Raw genomic sequence first — 21,227 nt, 5'->3', positions numbered from 1 at the left:
AAAATTGCCTGTGTGACACAGGAAAATTTCTGTTCTGGCACTTGGTCAGACAAAATGAAATGTTGCTTGGAAGTGGCACTTAATATTTGGCATCTCTAGGCTATGCTGATGAATCATATGGATAAGAAACACACTGCCATTTAAAGCAACTCTGTATCTAAAGATGCCTCTTCATCTGCAAGTAAGTTAGAAAACCAACATTTGGAGCATACTTGGCAAGGTAGTTAGTCAACTTTAGTATAACATATGGGGAAACAGGAAAAGCAGAAAATTGTAAATATTTACTATTGTCCTTCAGTTAAAATAAATCAAAATAGCTATAATCACCTTTCTATCACATGATAATTCTGTTGCTTTTATTGCTAGAAAAAGAAACCAATTTTTGGCAGTTGCAAGGGCCCATTTCTCATGTCAAATCAAAACATTCCTAAAAACCAACAACACTAATCCATCATGTGAAATTTTGTTGGACTTGGCTATAATGTATGTATTCAGCTAGAATGCATACACATATATATTCTTCCATTATACCTATGCATACACAACTAAAGTCAGTTCCTCTGCTGAGTTATATGTCTCTTGTAGAGATTCCATCATTGGAAGAGGGGACAAGTAAGGAGAAAGAAGGCTGGAGAATGGCAGTAGTAGTAGTAGTAGTAATAGTAGAAGCAGCACTACAAATTTTGGCTGCATGCAGTTTGTGAAGGGCAGGAAAGCAGCACAGCTGGTTATGGGGTCACTATCAGGTATGCACAAAGGCACTGTGAGTGCTGCACACCCTCCAAAAACTGACAAACCAGAGGAAACTGAGCAGAGACAAAGAGCAGGTAGTTCTCCTTAATTTATAAAGCATGAGAAAAGCACAACTGGTTACTCCTAAGACCCAAAAAGGTGAGTTTTGATCTGTTTTGCTCTTCCTTTTCTTGTTGGCTTTGAGGGTTCTGAACATACAAGCACACAGAACTGCAATCAAGTCACTGTGACACTGGAAAGCTGAAGAGATATAAAGACACGTCTCTGCTTGTAACTTACATATTTTTCTCCTGGTTTTGTCTGTTTGAACCATGGGACTATATCTCTTTAGGGTCAGGAAAACAGCACATATTTCAAAGGGTTTGAACTATGTGCTCAAGTACCATCCTAACAACATCAGTTAAACTGGGAGTGCACTAATGAATGCTCTCAGAAAATCTAACCTTGAAACAAGCACAGTGCTAAGATCACAAGCAGCAATAGGACAGACACGTTTTGTCAACTTAACCCAAAGAGCAGAATCTGACTCATATTTAGCTCAGTACATGGGAGAAAATACATGTGTACGAGTAGGAAATTAGGAAATAGTGGATTCAGGCTGGACACCAAACAACCTTCTTAGGAGAAAAAATTCTCCCATATTAGAAAACAGGTCTCAGGAAAAGCAAAGGAAGCCTTGACATTTGACATAATTAAAAGAAAGAACAAAACACACTATAACATATGCTGTTTGGAACAAACAACATTGGCAGGTGGACAGAGTGGACGATCTAATGAAAGTTTATTTGCCATTTTTAACCTGCCTGATTCCATAGAACAGGAGTAAAAAAAACCAAGAGGGTTCATAAAAATGGTTTCTGGCTACTAGGTGGACTGGTATAACAAATCCAGGACACTTCAGTCCACAGATAATTAAAAGGTAAAAAAGAAAAAAAAATTCCTTTCATTTTGTTATTTAAAAGACAAAGCTGCTTTTTAAGTGTCGATTCTGAGAAGATTAAATAAGAGAAAACATCCCCTGCAGATGCTTGAGAAAATGATGTAATTTTTAGCAAGTACTGCAATCTCTCATAACACCTCTAAGCTGATGGATCTTGTGCAGCATTTCCCTGTGGTGAGGTACCTTTCTTACTAGCCTCGTCCTTTTAGGACTTTTTGGGGTGTTTTTTTTCATCATCATGGGTATATCAACTTTATGATGTTTGCAGTAATCACAATGCAGATTCTGCCATGTCAGATCTAATGCTTCTGCTTTAAATAATAAAAAATAGATTTAGAATGCAAAAATAGCAAAAATATCTTATAATTTAGCTATTTCTCTATGCAACAGCTTTTGTGATCTCAAATGCCGTAAGTTGCTTTAATCTTAGCACTGAGCAAGGTCTTTATAGTTTATCACACAAGGCAAATCCTTCCACTGTATGAATACATTTGCTGTGAGGCTGTTGTCTTTTACCACAGACTGCAGCTTTTCTCTCGGTATCAAAAATGTCACAGCCTGTGTGGTACTACATCTACTCCACTTGACAATCCAGGCAACTGTTTTAAAACAGAGAACTCTGGTCTGAACAGCACACGAGAGACTACAGAAGTGCTGCAAATGCATTTTGATGACTCTTGGCAAGCTAAATGCTTAACTGTGCTCCGGGAACTGGGCTATAAATTATGCTGTCAAGTAGTTTCAAGGGCACACTAATGACAACCACGTACTGCCAGGGAACAAGGCAGTTCCCTTCCTTCTGGCCACAGAATATAGAGGAAAGGAGGCGGCAGACCAAGCTGGTTCACAGCAGATACTCCTTCTCTACCCTGAAGACATCCCCTGGCTAGCAGGGTTATTTACAGCCAACTTCTGCTGGCATGCCCAATGGGGAAATTTTTAATAATACAGATTTATTGAAAAAATATTCCATTAGTTCTTTTTTAAATATGCCCTTTCTTTAGCTAGTACAGAAGAATTACTACTATTCTCTGGCTATTTACAGTCATTTCCCATTTTTCTTTTCTTCTAAGGTTTTAGGAGCTATCATTGTTACATTCATTTGTAACCTGCTGTTATACATTGTGTGTGATATAGATGGAGAGTTTTAAGAAACTGTGGGCTAAATCAAAAAGTAATTCCCTTAATTTTGATATATGTAATAGCACTTCAAATCAAGACTCCCATGACTCAGTAAAACATCTCTTTTCAAGTAAGATTACAATCCAAATGAATTTTTATTTTAATATTCTCTTGAATAGAAAGAAAATCTGATGCAAATTTAGATCACACTCCATACACTCTTATTGGAGCTACCTGTGCAATTTAGGAAGAATATTTAGAAAGAATGGGAAATAAATCTTAAGTGAAATTTTCTTTGATTCTTTCTCCACCACTTTTAGCTCCCATTAGAGTCACAAACAAGTCAATTAACCTTCCCACGCACCATTCCCCCCCCAAAAAATGTGCATAGAACTGCCTGCCTGTTCCACAGGAGCACTGGGAATTTCAGAATATGCAAAGCTCAGTCTATCCCACAGGCAAACAACCTCCAATGCAAAGCTGTTATGCAATTAAAGATGTGTACCCTTAAAAGCAGCCAGCATCTAATGAAAATTTTCAAAATTAGTAACAAAATGCACACCCAGTGCAATAATGCCCATATTTGAAAAACATATCCAAAAAATTAGGAAAAATATGTTGCAGTCTTGCAAAGGGCCCACAAGTAGCTGATAATTTAAATCCCTCCTGTGTCTGTGGTATTCCCAGTGCCCAGCATTTTACAGGTGCAGACCACCCAACAGTGCTTCTGGCATATGAGATACCCACATCTCGCAAGCATTCATGACTTATTCACTGAAGGCATGTGCTCGTTTCCGTTCTCCCTTTACTAAGAAAATCACCATGGGAGATAAACTTGGATCCACATGAAACTGAGCACTTGCAGAAGAACATGGAATAGCTATTTTCAGTAACATTTGTTAATATTCTGTCATTTAAGGTGGATAATCAATTTTAAGAAACCAAAATGAATGGACAACACTAGACTCTGAACACCATAATTATAAAACTTGTGGGTACTTTCACAAGGCCAATATAGACAACTGCAACTGAAAAGAAATGGGAAAGCAAGGTAAGGTATGAAGCAAACTGGGTCAAAAAGCTGTCCCCACAGCCATGAATACTCAAAGCATAAACAAAACCATTATGAAAATCAGGCTCATGATATTCTAGTATCTCATGGGAGTATCTAGGAAGAGATGGAAGAGAGAAACAGCACAGAAATTCTTAATCCCCCTATATATTTAACACTGAGCAATCTAAAAAGAGTCTTACCTCAAGTTTATATGCCCTGTCCCTGCTGAGGGGCTCCAAGGGAAAACTCAGGTTATTTGCTTCTGCCAGGGAACGCAAATCAAAATAATACTTGGCATAAACACTGGAGGGAACATTAATATTGAACTGTAACAGCTCAAGAAACTGGCGTTCCAGCTCATTCCTGTGGAAAGGAGATAAACATGGACACGTATTTCAGACTGTGCATTCTGAATGTAATTTTACTTTAAATTGCAAATGGTATAAACCAAGTTCATTTTTTTATTCTTGCCATATGCAATTATCCCAGCCTAAGGTTTGACCTTCTCTACCAAGTTCTGTCGGTGTACTCACACCAATGAGGAATAGGAGAGATGCTGCACCTTGCAGCTGCTACTGCAATGCCAATCAAATCCAGATACAAGTTTTGCTAGTGAAAGGGCACCTTCATCAGTTTCGCTAACACAATTTTGGAAGGAAAACCTAGCAGGGAAAAAATTTTCTCGTAGTTTCTGCTTTACCTCCACTAGGTGGGTCTGCACACACAGCTATGCCACAACAACACACATACCCCTGCCCTAAATTTGTCAGGCTCCCCTCATAAACACTACAAATTACTCTAACACAAATTACTGAAGAACATATTTACTCCCTGCAGCTCTTCATAATCAATTGTTTAGAATTAGTCATGGGAAACCTGAATTTTTCATCATACTCTCTTTATGAACAGAATACAGTAATTTTTCCCTTAGACATGCAACCAAAATTCGCAGCGGTTCTCACATGTTTTCCAGCATTTAAACAAAAGATGTTTGTCAAAATACCTGATAGGAACACAGCTCCTGTTTGAGCTCCCACCCTGTAAAACTCTGGTATACAAATACATTATTACCTACACCAATACCTTAAAAAGTACATTGAGAAATAAGCCAACTAACAAAACTAAGGACTAGAAATTTTCATAAATTGTTCAGATATCCTACTTAATACTTATGCAGGAACATATGATACATTCAAAATATGAGAAATAAAAAAATAAATGGCTAGTGGAAGCTATCAGTGTTTGCTGAAGAGCCCAGAGACTGCACTGCTGTGCTACTAGTGGGCACTGACTGATGATTATGTTGTCTATAAGTTGCATTTTGACTGCTGTGCAAATGTGCAAGGAATATGAAATAGAAGTTGCACAGCTGGCAGTAGAAGAGGAAGGATCTGAAGACAAAAAGTACTAGTACAGTAGTTTTTAAACACTGAATTATTTTTCTCCTTCTCACTCTTTACCCTTATATAATTCTTACATCATAAGCATTGTCCTTCTTTGTCCTCACTCTCTGTGCCAAAATTCTACGTTTATATAATGATAAATGCTAATTAATACTAAAAGACTAACTAAAATCTGGATATGGAGTCTTTGGCTTAAATTCACACTGTTGAAGATTCCAACTTAAAAATCCAAGTAAAAAATAGTCTATAAATAAAACCAAAATATAACCTTTATATGTCCTTTTATACTGCCAAGATTGTACATTCTGCAAGCTAAGCCTAAAGTTCTATGTTAATTGATAATATAAAGCCTATTTTACTGGCAGAAGACATTGGCTGTACCCTATTTGAAGAGTACCCTCAAAAATCTCAAATACACAGCCTCAGTTTCTTATCATCCCCTATCTGCAAGATTTCAAAGTTGGATCAATAGATTAGCTACAGGTCAGAAAGGACAAAAACATACATGTATTTCTTAGTGAACTTATGTAATTTAACTAACTACCATACCCTTCTTACCCCTAACATCTCCCTCAGACTGCTTTAGCATGTGCTTTCCTGGGCCACTCCTCAGAAATTCAATGTAACGCTGCATACATGACTACAGATACCCACTGCACTTCAGTACTCCCAAGTTCTCCACTCACTTTTAGGCACAGTTCACTGCACTGATGCTGACTTATAAAACCCTGAAAGGTCTGCCTGATGCTTTGCAAGATACACTTATGCTGAATGATTCACATAAACTGAAGCTTTTGACCTAGATCTTCTACCTTACTAATACAACGAAAGGCCCTGTCTTGCTTAGAACCAGACACTTCAAAATCATCATACTGTACTGTCCAAGCTAACTAAAATATATGAAAGGAAAAAAAAAATCCACCACATTGCAGATAGAAGGGAAACAAAATTTGGAAAACCTGACAGCAGGAACATAAGCACCAGAATCTTTGCTGGGGATTCACACAGAGCCCTAAACACAAAGCCCATGAACTACATCACCAAGTACATATAGAGAGCTCAGGCTCCCCAGAGGCTGCTGGCTTTCCAGTTTGTGAGAATCCTAAAATCTTTTAAGGAAAGGGTAAGACACTAAAAATCCTTGAGGACAAGGACTCATCACAGTTTGGCTTAGGAAATGTGCAGTGCAGAAGAGAGCTGATGTGAGCACAGGTCTGCCATGTGAGTGTTGGTGTTACATAGCTCAAGTGCAGCTTCTAACAGTAGCACCATCACATGTGTTTGTCAGAAACAACAATCTCTTTTTCTGTTTCCTTTCACACTGCCTTCAAGGAAAGCCCTGAGAATTATCGATTTCAAACCTCACATTTATAACCATTCCTGATTAATACTGTCATATGGCACAGTCTAACCTGTGACTCTGCTTCAAGCTGTTCAGCACTTCAGCTCATGTCCCAGCTTCAGGAACACTTTAAAAGCACCCAGATTTGCCTTGGAGATGTGAATGGAGGGAGATCCTTACTGCTACTGAATACTCAAAAAGCAGGAGAAAAGGATCAAGGGGAAAAATTTAACTTTGCAAAATCACTTAGATTCCACTTAGTCAGTTAAGGAATCATTAGCAAATTATTCTGCATGGAATAATATTGCACACAAAAATGTGAAGGGCCTGATTTTGGTTCTTGTCCATCTTATCTCCCTGTTTTATTTTGGAAACCTCATTCTGTCTGGATTTTTAACATCTTGTAAACTAATGCAGCAGGATACTGAGGGGTGAGGGGGAAAAATGTCAAAACCCAAAAGCATCCATTTTAAATAATGGCAATAAATAACTGGGTGATCATCTAAAGGTCATTAAGATAATTTCCTTTCCTGCCTTACATGTCCATTTACATCTGAATGGAGAATTTGCATGACAGTAAATTATGTGAAGTGAATACATGCAGGCTCACTGGATGTGGGGAATTTTATCAAACCATACATTTAAATATTCTGTAGATCTGTTTTCATTATTGTGCATGAATATCCAGTGGTAAAATACACTTCAACCAGAAAACAAAAATAATTCATATCTTCTATGTAAGCAGCTGTCAAGCCGACCTCATGCCACCTATCAGCATCCACCATGGCTAGATACAACACAAATATACAAACTTCATTCAATTGATGAAAGAGCTTCCTGTCACCCTCACAGAGACAGATCTTGGCATTCATTGACAAAGATAAACAAACTTCACTCACATGTCTTCGACCGTGATATCCTTCAGGATCTGGCAGTAATCCACGTTCCACACTGCCTGGTCGTCCCAAACTTTAGATGCCAGTAGAATTGCCCCCAGTACTATTCTCTTCCAGTTTGCTGGACAAATATCTATCTCTGCATAAGTTAAGAGTCTTTCAAGATATACCTGTGGAAACACATCAAAATCAAGACTTGATCTATTTTGCTACTAAGTAGAAATGAAAAAAGAAAACTATTCCCATTCCAGCAATTCTAAAACAGTATGCTGTTAAAAATGCTTTCAAGATTATTTTATTATAGAAGTTGTAGTTTCAAATACATGGCATGTTAATGCCAGGCTCAAAACTGGATGTGACAAATCCACTTTAGTTGGCCTTTGCCTTCTGATCCTATTACCCATTTCAAGAGGTCAGACACCAGACTCCTAAATACACCATTTCTTATTTAGCTGTGATTCCCCCTGCCTGCCATCCTAAAGCTGAAGAAAACCTTAATGTTATGTTATAATACTATAAAACAAAATATCACTAATTGTTAAAAAAATTATTTTCCTTCTTATGGAAGGCAAACTGTTATTTAAGAACAAAAATCCAAATTATGTGTCAAGCCCATTAGTGAAGATGGAAGTTTGACTTTTTATTTAGCAGATCATTCTGAAAAGACTTTGACGTACAAAATCTGTTATGGTGAGACTGCAGAAACACAAAGCTCAGTAAGAAGGTGGCACATGGATCTCCCTGGTGTATGCACTATCTAGGGGTTCTGTGCAAAACACTGTCTTTTGCTTTCCAGACAGCCTGTGTAAACAAGCTCCTTACACTCTGTATCACACAAGTCAATTTGTCAACTTTGCAAGCAAAACTGCTCCTCAAATAATGAAAATACAGCATTCCCTGGAGCCATCCCTGGGAAGCAGAAAACTTCTTTAAAACAATACACTAATGCTGGGAGCTTCATAAGCAGAGAGCATATGGAAGCTGCAATATTATGCCACTCAAATTAGCAGATGAACTTAACTTGCTTCACATCAATGCAGAATTTGACTCTCTACTGTTAACGCAAACCTTTAAAATCTCAACTTTTCACATACAGTTTTAGCAGATTTATAATGAATACTCCACATTTATAATATATATATAGATAAATAGAACATACAAAAATCACAAAACATATATTTTCTAATGTACAGCTCTAGCTTAGAAAGAGAGAGAAGAGAAAAACTACTAAGTAAGGATTTTGTGGGGGCTGAAATTCAAAGGCACTTAGAGAAGAAAATGTAAACAGGTAAGAATTATATTCCAAAGAAAGACAGAAAATCATAGAATAGTTTGGCTTGGAAGGACCTTTAAAAGCCTGCTAGCTTCAACTCTCCTGTCATGGGCAGGAACATCTTGCTCTAGACAGGTTGCTAGAGTCCCATCCAGCCTGGCCTTGAAAACTTCCAGGGATGGGGCATCTCCTCTGGGCAACCTGTTCCAGTGTCTCACCACCTTCACAGTAAAGAATTTCTTCCTAACATGTAATCTAACCTCTTTCAGGTTAAAGCCATTGGTAGCCCTTGTTCTACCACTAGAAACCTTCATAAAGTGTTCCTCTCCAGCGTTCCTGTAAGCCTTCTTCAAGTATTGGAAGGCTGCTGCAAGGCATCCCCAGAGCCTTCTCTTCTTCAGGCTGAACAGCCCCAGCTCTCTCAGCCTGTCATGGGAGAGGTGCTCCAGCCCGCTGATCAGCTTCATCACCCTCCTCTGGACTTGCTCCAGCTGATCCATGCCCTTTAATGTCAGAGACCCCAAAGCTGGATGCAACACTCAGATGAACAGAGCAGAGGGACAGACTCCCTCCACCTGATGCCCACAGTGCTTTGGATGTAGCCCAGGACATGTTTGGCTTTCTGGGCTGCGAGGGCACACTGCTGGGCCACGTCCAGCTCCTCCCCAGCCAACACGTCCAAGTTCTTCTTGGCAGGGCTGCTCTCAAGCCATCTTCTGTTTAGCCTGCATTTTGTGCTTGGGATTGCCCTGACCCATGTGCAGGACCTTTCAGCTGGCCTTGCTGAACTTCATCAATACTGCACAGGCCAGCCTCTCAAGCCTGTCAAGGTCCATCTGCACAGCAGATGAAATTACACCTCAGTAAAAAGGCAGCATAAACTTGCCACTATTTTCCCACCAGCACATACTTGAGAAATCAGAATTAAAAATTAAACAGGAGTTTGATGAGAGTCTATTCCTACACCTACTTCATTACCATATTGATCCATCTGCCAATAGCATGTTGAGGGTTGTGAAAAAGCACTCTTGCTTCCTTGGTGATAACTTGGGCTTGACTCCAGATACACTGTTTGCTGGAACGAGGCTCTTTATCATACTTCAGTAAAACTGAGGATGATAAACAGCTCTCTATTAGAAAGGCACTTAGTGTAGCTTTCAACTCCTTTCTTGAACATGCCTTAAATAAGCAGTTATTTTGTTCACTTGCTGTGGCCTTCTTTACTCAGCTTGGGTTTTACGTACACACTCAAGTAAGAGAAGACAGAAAAAGAACAAGACTACATGCAGCAAATACTTGTTAAAGTTAATAAGGTCCTTAGTCAGTGTGAGAACTCACTGTAATCTGGGATTTGTGACATCATCAGTGTACCTTTAGGAGACATTAGTGTAGGTCTTCAACCTTTAATCAAGTTCACCCAGCCACACACACAGTCTTTCTTCTAGCTCTCCCTGTGCCTCTCTCCCAGAGAGAACCCACTGACTGCAGATTGGGAAATTCAGGCTGGTACACACTTCAGCTGTTGCCCTGCTGATGTACAGCAACCTCATAACAGCAGCACACACAGAGCCAAGTGAGCTGTCTCCAATGTAAATGTGCCCAAAGTTCATTATTTCTGATAAAAGGAGCTGGTCTCATTTCAGAGCATTTCAACATACAACGCCCTCGTGGGACACAGTTCCAGCCCACAATGTCCCATGATGGGACATCAGAGTGGGACAGGTAGAGTCTGCCATACACTCACTACTGCAGGGAGTGCTTCTGGCTGCTGCAAAGATGTGCTGAATCAGGAGAGACTTCTGGAGAACAGCCAGGTGGCTCTCAGCCTGTTTGAAGAGGAAGGCTGGTGGGGTGGTTAATCACTACGCTACTCATCCCAAACAAACTCATTGCGGGTGGGAGAACACCACCTGCTTCTGCTGGCAAAAGCCAGGGAGTCTTCCCACACACAGGGAGGCATGCTCCACCTCATTAAAAAAAATCACTGAAAATGTTGGCCCTGTAACGGTAAACGTGAGATATGGAAATATCATTTGTATGCAATTATGTCTAAAGAGTGTCTTAAACACAAGGGTCATTTTCTTGAATACTGGTTTTGTATCAAACAGGAATTTTGAGTGTACAATGTGGTTCAGTGTATTTTTCTCTTGTAATGAATTTCACTGGCCTGATTTTCAAAGGCAAAAACACTTTCTACATCTTCTTTAGAACTAGCTGCTATGAAGTAATATAATTAAGTTGAATTTTAAAAGGTCACAATAGAAAAGAATATTACAACTTCCACCTCAGAATGCTGGAATAAATTTGCTAATATGGCGAAAGACAAAAAATGCAGAAGAAACAATGTGAAAAACGCTATTTTTCTTTCTTTTTTTTAAACATAAGTCTAAGAACTATCTGTCTTTTTGATTATTTTGACAGGTGGTCCTTTATGGAACTAGAACTAAAGAGCTTTTAGAGTCTAGAGGTTAAAATATTATTTACCTCCACCAGCTTTTAACAGCTGTATCCATGCTCAAGAATGGAACCAAAGCTAAAACCAAATTGAAGCTGTTGCACCATTGTTACTTTTTTCCAGTTTGCTTAATCCTTTGCAGTGCCTGAAAGTAAGCTTTTGAGGCAGAACTTTTCAGTACTTCTCTATTAAACATTCAAAAGCTGAATTCTCAAAAGACTCATATTTATTTTGCTTTAACAACTAGTTCTGCTCAAGCACTTTCATAGCATCCAAGACTCATCTTCATCACATTTATCATTGCCCACTTAGTTCCAACTGTATGTATAGATATTTTTTACACAATGATAACAAGACTACTTATACAGATTAAAGTTACTGATGTGACATGAGCAAAAACTTTCAGTGGTTTCAGTCAAAAAAACCACACTTCTAAATTCTTTCCAGCTTGCAAAGAACAAATACAGCTCAGTGTTAGTAACAACAACACCACAGTATTCAAAACTCATTTCTACCATAATACAAATCCTAGCTGAAACGAAAATAGAATTCTGATTGGGAAAATGCCAATGGCCATTGGTCTGTCCATATATTTTTATTTACACACTCAATACCTCAGAGTCTGGTACCTCCATTATTAGTCTACATTCTGCATTTGGAAATGAATCATCTGATTTCACATGACTGTCAGTCTAACAAGCTTTGATGGACAACATCTGCACCTCATTGGAGACTTTTAATAACTAAGCACACATCAGAATGCACACTGCACAGAGTTAAGATTTCAAAGGATCAATATTGCATTATTATTTTCCATCTCTTTCCACAGACTAACACCCAGCTTTCACAATGACTGACCTTTGTACTTGTATCAGCAAATTATTACTTAATCATAAGTGAAAGCAATTTGGTGATTTGCCTCTGTTAAAAATTCATTTATCTGAATGAAAGAGACTTTATTTATACTAATTAAATAAAATTACCACTCCATGTGTATAGATAATCCCAAATTGGCTGGAAGTTCAATGAACTCTGGAGAGGTTCATTAGCTTAGATGTAACACTGCAGGAATGCAATTAAATGGCTTCCAAAGCCATTTCGGGTCCAGCAGAAGTACAGAACTGATTTGTTTCAGCACATATCTTCAACTCTTAAATCTGCCGGACCTGAAACAACTCCATGCTGACCTAGTTTGGATGCCTCTGATCCTGACTCCTGGGACCTGGACTTGCAGTGGCATGCTAAATAGCATTAGGGCATCCATTATAACCACTGGTCCTGGGGGGCTTTTTTTATCCAAACACAGAACTGTAACATGGCACAAACTACCAGGATCAGCAACAGCATCCAAGGCCCAGCAGTGCAGCTCCAAGCAGGGCCACTGCTGAGCTTGAACTAATCCCCAGGGTGGTTATGTGCAGGTGGGTGAATCCATCCTGCTCTTCCCAAGTGTTTAATAGTAACCAACCACAGTATCCTGTGTTGTCCCAGTTATCTAAGATGTCAGGCTCCCCATGACCCTGGATAGCAGAGTGTTGGTTACACAACATCCCAATCAACAGAACATAAATCATTTGAAGAAACTGAAAACTAAAGATAGCACTAAAGAGTCCATTTTTAATTAGTGTGAAACAGCATCTCATGTTTCCCATCTCAGAGGATATTACAGCAGACTTTGGACATTATATAATATATTCAAGTAGAAAGAAAAATTAAAATATTGGAGAAGATGTCTTTCCCTTTTTTCCCTTCTTCAGGAGGATACATACTAAACGTGAAAGTGTCAAATAATTTCATTTCAGTATTTCACAATCACAAAAAACACTCATTTAAAAAAAAAAAAAAAGATGGGGTTCTTATAGAAGTTTTGCTTCTTTTTGTAACCTCATCTTGAAGCTGTTCAACATTAACTTCCAATACTCCACTGATACCTCTTATCACATTGGAGTTGCAGTCTAAACACTAAAAATACAGTAGTTCTCTTTTTTTTTTAGGCTTCCCTAAAGCAATGGAGAAGGTTTTCTATGGAGGTTATGAACTTTTCATCTTCAGAGAAACTCAAAACTCAACTGCTCAGGCTCTGATCAGCCTGGTCTTGCTTTCAGAAAAGGCCAAACCAGACATCACCCCTAGAAGTCCCTTCCAACTGAAATTATTATGCAATTATATTTGTATACAGCACTAGAATTTCCTGTGGTGGCACACTAAGAGGTCAGAAATTGTGTGTTGCCCCCAAGGAAGCTGACTGGGAATCTCAGCACATTCAAGCAATGGGCAATCACCGAGGAATGTCACTGACATGACTAGAATAATTCTGAATTTTGAGGCAGCAGCAAAAGCAAAACATTATGTTCTCCCACGTAGTTTTTATATGGCCCTATGTCAAATTCTATCTCTATTTTACCAATAAAACTCTAGTGGCTTAAATTATTTCTCACTTGATTTACATTGACAGAAAGGAGACAATGGATTTACTATCTTAATTACTATAATTGAGAATCTACAAATTAACCTTTATTTGCAAACACCTCATTCCCTCCCTCATCAGGTAACCCACACTGTAAATTGCAGGAGCACAGAATAACTAACAAAGACATTCCCATCCCAACATATTATGAAGAAATATAGAGTCATCTCTCTCTAATGAGAAAACTTCAGTGTGTCACAATGCCCTGAAACTGAAATGGTATCTTTATGGAAAAGATTATAATTGGTAGCAGGTCTCACACAGCCAAATCACGGCTCTAATCCAATCGCTGAACTGCCATATGCTCTGTTCTAAGCTATCAGCCAGTTCCCTACCACGACTCTCCAGAAATAACCGTGGTTTGCAATTGCCCAGCTGGGCATTTAAAATATTCCACAAAGGTTTGGTGCCACCCATTTGGTGGAAAAGGACATCATATCATTGTGGTCCTTGAAATTCATCCCATTTTTATTTCTGAGGCCAAATGGTGAAAAGAAGTAACAAAAGCAGCCAGAGAACTACAAAAAAAGGTGAACAACTGCAAAGTGCCATTACAGATATTTATAGAGGGCACAAATGGAACTGAGATAAAAGTTACCCATCTCCATGTTTGCCCCTTAAATTACTCCTTTTAAGACAAATACTTATAACCAATGTCAAATGCACTCCAACTGTTAGGCAATGTTGACTTTCCAGTCTCAAACTGGGATCAGCATTTATTCTTTGCCCACACAGAAGCCCAAGAGGCATCAGCAGATTCACACTCCTTGAATGTCCTCTTCCCTTGCGATTTAAAAAGAATTCCCCCTCAATGCCCACCTCAGTTGTTCTCTTTTCATTAAGTGCATATCCCAGCAACTCTAAGGCAAGAATTGACTAAGTAGATGTGTAAGTATTAACTGATAATCACCCATGTGTTGTACATTGGACCGCAGTCAAAAGATAAGAATAGCCCTAAAAGCAGGGGCCAGAATATCCCTATCCCGCCAGTTCCCAGAGCACAGGTTCCTCCTGGCCTCCTCCAGCGTGTACCCTGAGCCATGTGCAGCTGCCAAGGAGCTCAGGATCGACAGCACAGGTCGAGGGACCTTCTCTCCACACCTTGGAGACCTTCTTCTCATGTGGCCAAGTGCTGGGCTCTGCCACCTCCCCAGGAATGCTTGAAGATCAGACAAAGGTGGACACCAACACCACTGGATACACACAACTCTCCTCACAGTCACACCAGGCAACAAGCACTGCTTTGGATTGCACTCAGAGGTCTTCAGGGAAACCTGCATCTTCCATCAGCTGTGTAAAGGTTGGAGGTTACACTGGGCCAGCAGAAAAGGACCTCTGCAGATCAAGTATCTCTATGGACTCTGGACACCCTTTTGTGTTTTTCTTTCCTTTTAAACAAGCATCAGATTTTTTATCTTCCATCAGCTGTGTAAAGGTTGGAGGTTACACTGGGCCAGCAGAAAAGGACCTCTGCAGATCAAGTATCTCTATGGACTCTGGACACCCTTTTGTGTTTTTCTTTCCTTTTAAACAAGCATCAGATTTTTTATGCATCAATTGAAATACACTTTTTAAACATTTTATCAGCATTCAAAAGTAAAAACATCCTAGTGAAAGGAAACCAATAAAAAAAGCTTTCACCATTCCTCCAAATACCCAGAAAACAAAACAAAATTCTCCACAAATACAATAGTTTTCACAATACAGCTCAGCAGTATTCTCTCTTTACTTAAGTGCTGAAAATGTGACCAAATAATAAAGGAAGAACTCAGGAACATCTGCCTGGATTAATTAAATCCCTGTTTTTCATAAGGAGAATTTATTCTTACATATTTCAAATTTCAAATTTGTTAATATCAAATCCCCTCAGTCACAGTATGAACTCTTTAAGGTATTCTAAAAGCATGCTCCTCTGAACTTCTCAGAATAATTCTGCTCATGTACTGTATGTATTTACATATCACTGTATTTGATCTGTCTACAGCATGCAGACCAAGCATACTTGCAAATGTAAAATGAAACCACTATGGACACAGAAGTATATTAAAAGAGCCTTAACTCTGGCCTATTTGCAAAAAACTCAGCAAGTCGTGCCAAGGCAAAGCAGAAAACTTGAACCATTCTGCTCTTCAGGTCTAGTTCATAGGATTGTTTTCACAGAACAAAAGAACAAAGCATAAATATTTAATTCTCCTGACATGCAAACACTGTATTGTTTTCCTGTTCACATTTTTATTTGCCATCCAATTAGTAGATTAACACAAGTACAACTTCCCACCTCTGCACTGAGGGAGATGCTAAAGAGGACACAGGCATTTCTCAGTTTTAGCAAAGGTGGGAATACTCTGGGGCAAGAGACTTTTTTCAATAAGTCAGGTCACAGAATACAGTTATGCTGATCACTGGTGTTAGAACCACTAGTCACAAGCTTTAAAATAGCAAAGCAATTCTTAAAACTAATTTTATTCTTATGGTATTATTTTAGAAATAAATAATGTGAATTAGTATTTAATTGCTTCAACCTGAGGTTTTAATTTTCTACCTATCAGTGTGGGAAATCTCTAGGCAGCTCTGGAGGCTATGTAAAAATTAAATTTTTAGTTTAATTATAAATCGGTTTTGCTGTAATAGTGGAGGCTTTAATTGAAATGTTTTAATTAAGTGCTTGAAGCTACACAATGCCAGCTTTTTGCTGCAGAATAGCTTATCTCAGTCTGGAGTTTCACATTTACTCAGCTCCTGTGCTGAACACAGACTGCTGTAGAACTGATTGTTACTGCTGCTTTTACCTGGTTAATGCATGTACCAAGACAAACAGTGGGTGCATTCAACCACGCATGTTAATAATGTGGGCAGTAAAAAAGGGTGCTTAGAACTGTTTAAAAATAATTAGAGTGAGTGAAAGAAAGATAAAACTGCAGCATCTTGTTCAAAATGTCGCTGATCCCCACATTTCTTGCCTTCTGGCAGCCCTCCCAGGAGGAACAAGTGGCAGACAGGGCTATCAGATTGCTCTCTGACGGACAGCCAGACTTTGGCAAAACACAAGCTCCAGCAGGGAATGCTGATCTCTCCTTCTCCAGACAGGATATCAAAACTTGCAAGGTTCATAAACAGCAGTATCAACATTATTAAGATTTCAGGAGTGTGGGAAGGGGGAAAGGGTCGCTTGCTTTTTCACAGATTAGTTTCCACATATGAGTAGTTCAAAAACAACACAATCTGTGCCTGGGGCCCCTCCTGATGACACAAACGAATAAAGAAATGGGTTCTAGAAGTACAGAGGAAACTGAGAACAGCAGCAGCAGAATTTCACACTTGTAAAACACTATGTACAAACTCTGAAGGTTTCTGGAAAGGGGGGTCAGGCAGGTGCTATTATCCTGACAACACACAGGCAAGAATAGCAGAATGGCAAACACTGATCACCTGCACCAAATCTACCCATAAACATCTAAACATCTGCATGGCTGCTTCTGAGAACTTGGCTATAGCACTTTTTCCTGTTACCATTATGCTGGGTTAAAAAAAAAAAAAACACCTAAGTTTTCAAGCACTAACAACTATGGAAACTGCCTCTGCAATATAACAAATTAACTAAAAACATTTATACTTCAAAAGAATTACGTGCAAGGGAACCACATAAGAACCAGAAGCGGCAAGGAAGTAGTTATATAAAACTTGTGGGAAAGAACTTCCCATGCATTGCAGTAACAGAAAGGTAATGCTATTTAAAAAGGGAGAAAAAAAAGCTCCCTGTCTTTCTACTAAACAGTGCCCTCGTTGATCAAATAACTTAAGACTGAATAACAGATAAATACAACAAGGCATTTGACAGTGGGTTAATTATATTACAAAAGAACATACTGATTCACACAACATATCTTGTCTCCAGCAGAAAACACTTATGAAGACAAGGAAGAAGGACAAGCACTTAGTACAATTATGCAAAAGAGACAGGCAAAATGTCATTTCAGAAAATAAATATTGACCGTCAAGCAAGTAGGTAGAGTAAAACTACAAAATGGAAAGGTGGAGCACTGGAGGGTGTTTCTTGCCCTATTTCTCTCATATTTCTGTTCTTTACTGGCTAGTACAACTCATTCTGACTGTCTGAAGGAGAAAAGCCTGCCAACTAATCTTAGAAGCCAAGGGAAATAGATTAATAGAGGAAACAAGTAGGCCGGGGCTTCAAAATTCACCTTCTCTAATTTCCCCTTCTTCCATCAAAAATGTATAACTAAGCTGTCATGAAACCACAAGTTGTAGTGGTAAAAAACCATGTTGTTATTTTAAAATCTCTGAGTGAAGAACATGGCCAAAATTGTGACTGAAAACTGAACAGACTTGTCAGAATTGGCAGGATATAAATTTCGAGAAAATTAAGAAATTCCCAGCTGGTAGAGATCACTTTAGCTCTTTTAATCCACATTGCTATGCTGATCCACACCAGCTGAAAATTTGAACCTTCTTTTGTGTTGTGCTATTTTTAAGCAGCTAAACTTCAGACTTGAGTACAATTGTTCAATCCCATGACAAGTACAGTGTAAGTAGAAGAGAGCCAACATGTCCCAGTCACTCACTGAATCCTTCGTGCGCCAGTCAATTCTTATTACTGCTATCAAATCACCTACAGCTGTTCCCAAGTCTCTCTTGGAAGCTGCAGTGAGACAGCAAACCCCCCAAAAGCTGAAGACTTTCTGCTTTTAACATTCCCTCATGTTCAGACCACCTATGGCACCTACATTTTTTTATGAGTCACCTTGGTGGCCTGTAACACTCTCACTCTGTGAAGGGCAGGACCCCAGGTTTTGTGTCACATGTTACCCAATCTCTTCTTCCTCACTTACTCTACCCATGAAATGAACTATGGCATCTCTTCCCATTAAGGAATTTCCTGTCTCCATAGTGAGAAAAAAATTCCCTGGCAGCACCTAGATCTATTAAATCATACAAAAGCAACTTTTGAGAACAAAACTGGGTCTGTCAGATGGCTGATGTCATCCTTCAGACACTCACCAGGGTGACAATGGCACATTCAGCAGTCAGTTGAGCAGCACTGAACAACGTCCGGACAAAGCGGTAAATCTGTTTCTGCTCTGGGTCATGTTTGTCATAGTCTGGTGGCACTTCGGATTTCTAAGGAAGAAATACTTCCAAATAGGTGACTGAAACAAAATGAAGCAGACAGAAAAAAAAGACAGTTCACATGAAAGGGAAGGAGAGGCAGATGAACTTACCGAAAGGGGATGAAGGTTTTCATCAAAAATATCTAAGAGCATTCTTCCGTCTGTGTCCCTAAAAGCATTAAAACCAAAGTACCGTCATTATGTGGACACAACAGCACACAACCCTCACAGACACAAGTTCAAACTCCAACCATTCAAACTCCAACACTCCCCATGCTGTGGGGTGCTTAGAACCACTGATGAAATGTGATTTTCAAGTAGAGGTTGGACCTACTCTGCCATAAGGCCCTCATGTAACAAGAAATTCATATTACAAAACATGCTGAAACACTCAGCTCTCTGTGGCCAAGATACAAAACTGCTGTGCTCTTTACTGCAAGGCTTAAGTACTACTACAAACTTGATAAAATCAGCCCAGCTTACTCTCCTTTTCTCCTTTTTTTAACTTACTCATGTCCACCCCTGAAATCTCTCATCTCATTATTGCCTCTCCCTCCTTTATTGCCAGCATTGCAAATGCTTACTAATATGCAATGCTATTTTTACAGTAATCTTTTACTTAATACATACATACTTTTAATTTATCTGAAAAACCCTATTATACTAATGAATTCTGAAAGCCAAAAGAAACACAGACAAACAAAAATTCAGACAAAATAATATTCCTATTCATTGGTTTTATTAGATGTTTCTCTGAAATCCCTGTAGCTCAATATCAGCATGCACGTTGATGCAACTTCACAAGCCTAACATCCAGGATGCAATAGAAGATTTTTGCTGTATGTAACTTTGGCAAGGACATTAACAAACACAAAACCAAGAAGTATAACTGTATGGGCACTTTCTGGACAGATGCATCAATCTGATCTACCTATTACAGTTCCATCTTTATTTTTAGCATCCCTGGTACTCTGATCATACAGTTAACAAACGAACCACTGAATACATATTTTCTATCTTTATTTAGCAGCATGTGTCTCTCAGAGCATGCAAACCACAAGTTTTACAGTGGACTCATGTCTGCAAAATACATTTATTAACTCAGCATCTGAAGGTGCCATTTTTTCTACTAAAATTGAGGCCAACACTGGAAAGAAACACATTTTTAATATAAAAAAGAGCACCTAAATTAAAACAAATAAACAATAACTAAAAAAAAAAAAAAAAAAAACCAACAACAAAAAAAAACCCCAAAAACCCACAAACAAATAAACTAAAATAAAAAATAAATAAAACCAAAATCTGGACTGGGGTGACTGGAGTAATTACTAGAAAATTTCTATCAGTAAAGATTCTAGGCCAGACTCTTTTAACCCTACCTAAAAACAGTATTTTGATGCAGAAGTAGTCTCCCCGAAATGACTGGTGTTCTATGGCACTTCACAATGCAAACAATTTCCTATTTTATTTTTTCAGGTTGTAGCTGCTGTATGCTATGAAGTCATACCTGACTGCCCTCAAAAATGTGTTAAAAAAAAAAAAAAAAAACTTGAGAGGCTTTTGTCTTCATTACAACTCACATTGTACTCTTTCTAAAAATGGACCATCTACTGATTACTCAAGCATTCTTTATGGTTAGTTTGCTGGGGTTTATTTTATTTCCTTAGCAAATTCACCAATGCTTATGCATTTCTTCAAAAACAAGATGGGTGTAGTTTTTTTTCACTTGTTGAGTAGCTAAGACAAAAAAGCATGAAGAAAACTGATCACTATAACCATGATAATAGACAATGGGAAAGGGAGGAATGATAATTAGAATGTTACAATCAAATGATGTGTGAGAAACATGAGAAGAAATATTATATTTCATGCAATAGATTGGTGAGGGTTTGAAATATTAGGAAGTAATTTTGGTTTAAGTCTCCTACGCAGGAGAACAGGACCAACTAAATACTGTCTAAAATGAATTATTCTCTGGAAAAGCAGATGCTTGACTCATTTTCTGTCAAAATGAACCCTGAGTCAAAGAGTCACAGTGGTTTCATACCCCCCATCCCCCATAATGAACCGAACTCTCCCACAGACGTCAACAACTTCCTTTTCTCCTATAATAGCAGGAAACAGAACATATGTTTTGCTCTTGCTGTTTCAGCAGCAAGCACAACTGAGTGCTGTTATCACATTGTCCCTCCATTCCCAAATCAGAGAGAACCCAAGACCCGGCAGTTGTTCCACAGCCCTCATTTCAGAGTTTCAAACTGCCACACGTGAGCCTGGCTCCAGCATCACTGCTGGGACTCTGTCCCAAGTGCAGGCACAGCACTTCCCCACCCCAGGCACATTCCAGGGAAAGCAGCAGCAAGCAGTTTCCTGAATCAACCACCTCTCCATCC

General features: G+C 38.9%; 1 protein-coding gene across 7 annotated transcripts in view; it reads right to left on the bottom strand.

The window, feature by feature from the left end:
- The window catches only part of CCNY (cyclin Y), a 119,976-nt gene that overhangs the window by 4,618 nt on the left and 94,131 nt on the right, over positions 1-21,227 (bottom strand). For all 7 annotated transcript variants that reach the window (XM_068173591.1, XM_068173647.1, XM_068173600.1 and 4 more), the window contains 4 exons: positions 18,946-19,003; positions 18,725-18,844; positions 7,514-7,680; positions 4,070-4,232 (listed from right to left, as the gene is read on the bottom strand). In XM_068173591.1, coding sequence (XP_068029692.1) covers positions 4,070-4,232; positions 7,514-7,680; positions 18,725-18,844; positions 18,946-19,003 — 508 coding nt within the window. The remainder of the gene's footprint in view (positions 1-4,069; positions 4,233-7,513; positions 7,681-18,724; positions 18,845-18,945; positions 19,004-21,227) is intronic.

Source organism: Anomalospiza imberbis, chromosome 1, assembly GCF_031753505.1.
Source record: "Anomalospiza imberbis isolate Cuckoo-Finch-1a 21T00152 chromosome 1, ASM3175350v1, whole genome shotgun sequence".
In the NCBI taxonomy this organism is placed as follows: Eukaryota; Metazoa; Chordata; class Aves; order Passeriformes; family Viduidae; genus Anomalospiza; species Anomalospiza imberbis.
The sequence above is the reverse complement of the archived record's forward strand: the minus strand, read 5'-3'. Positions and strand labels throughout refer to the sequence as shown.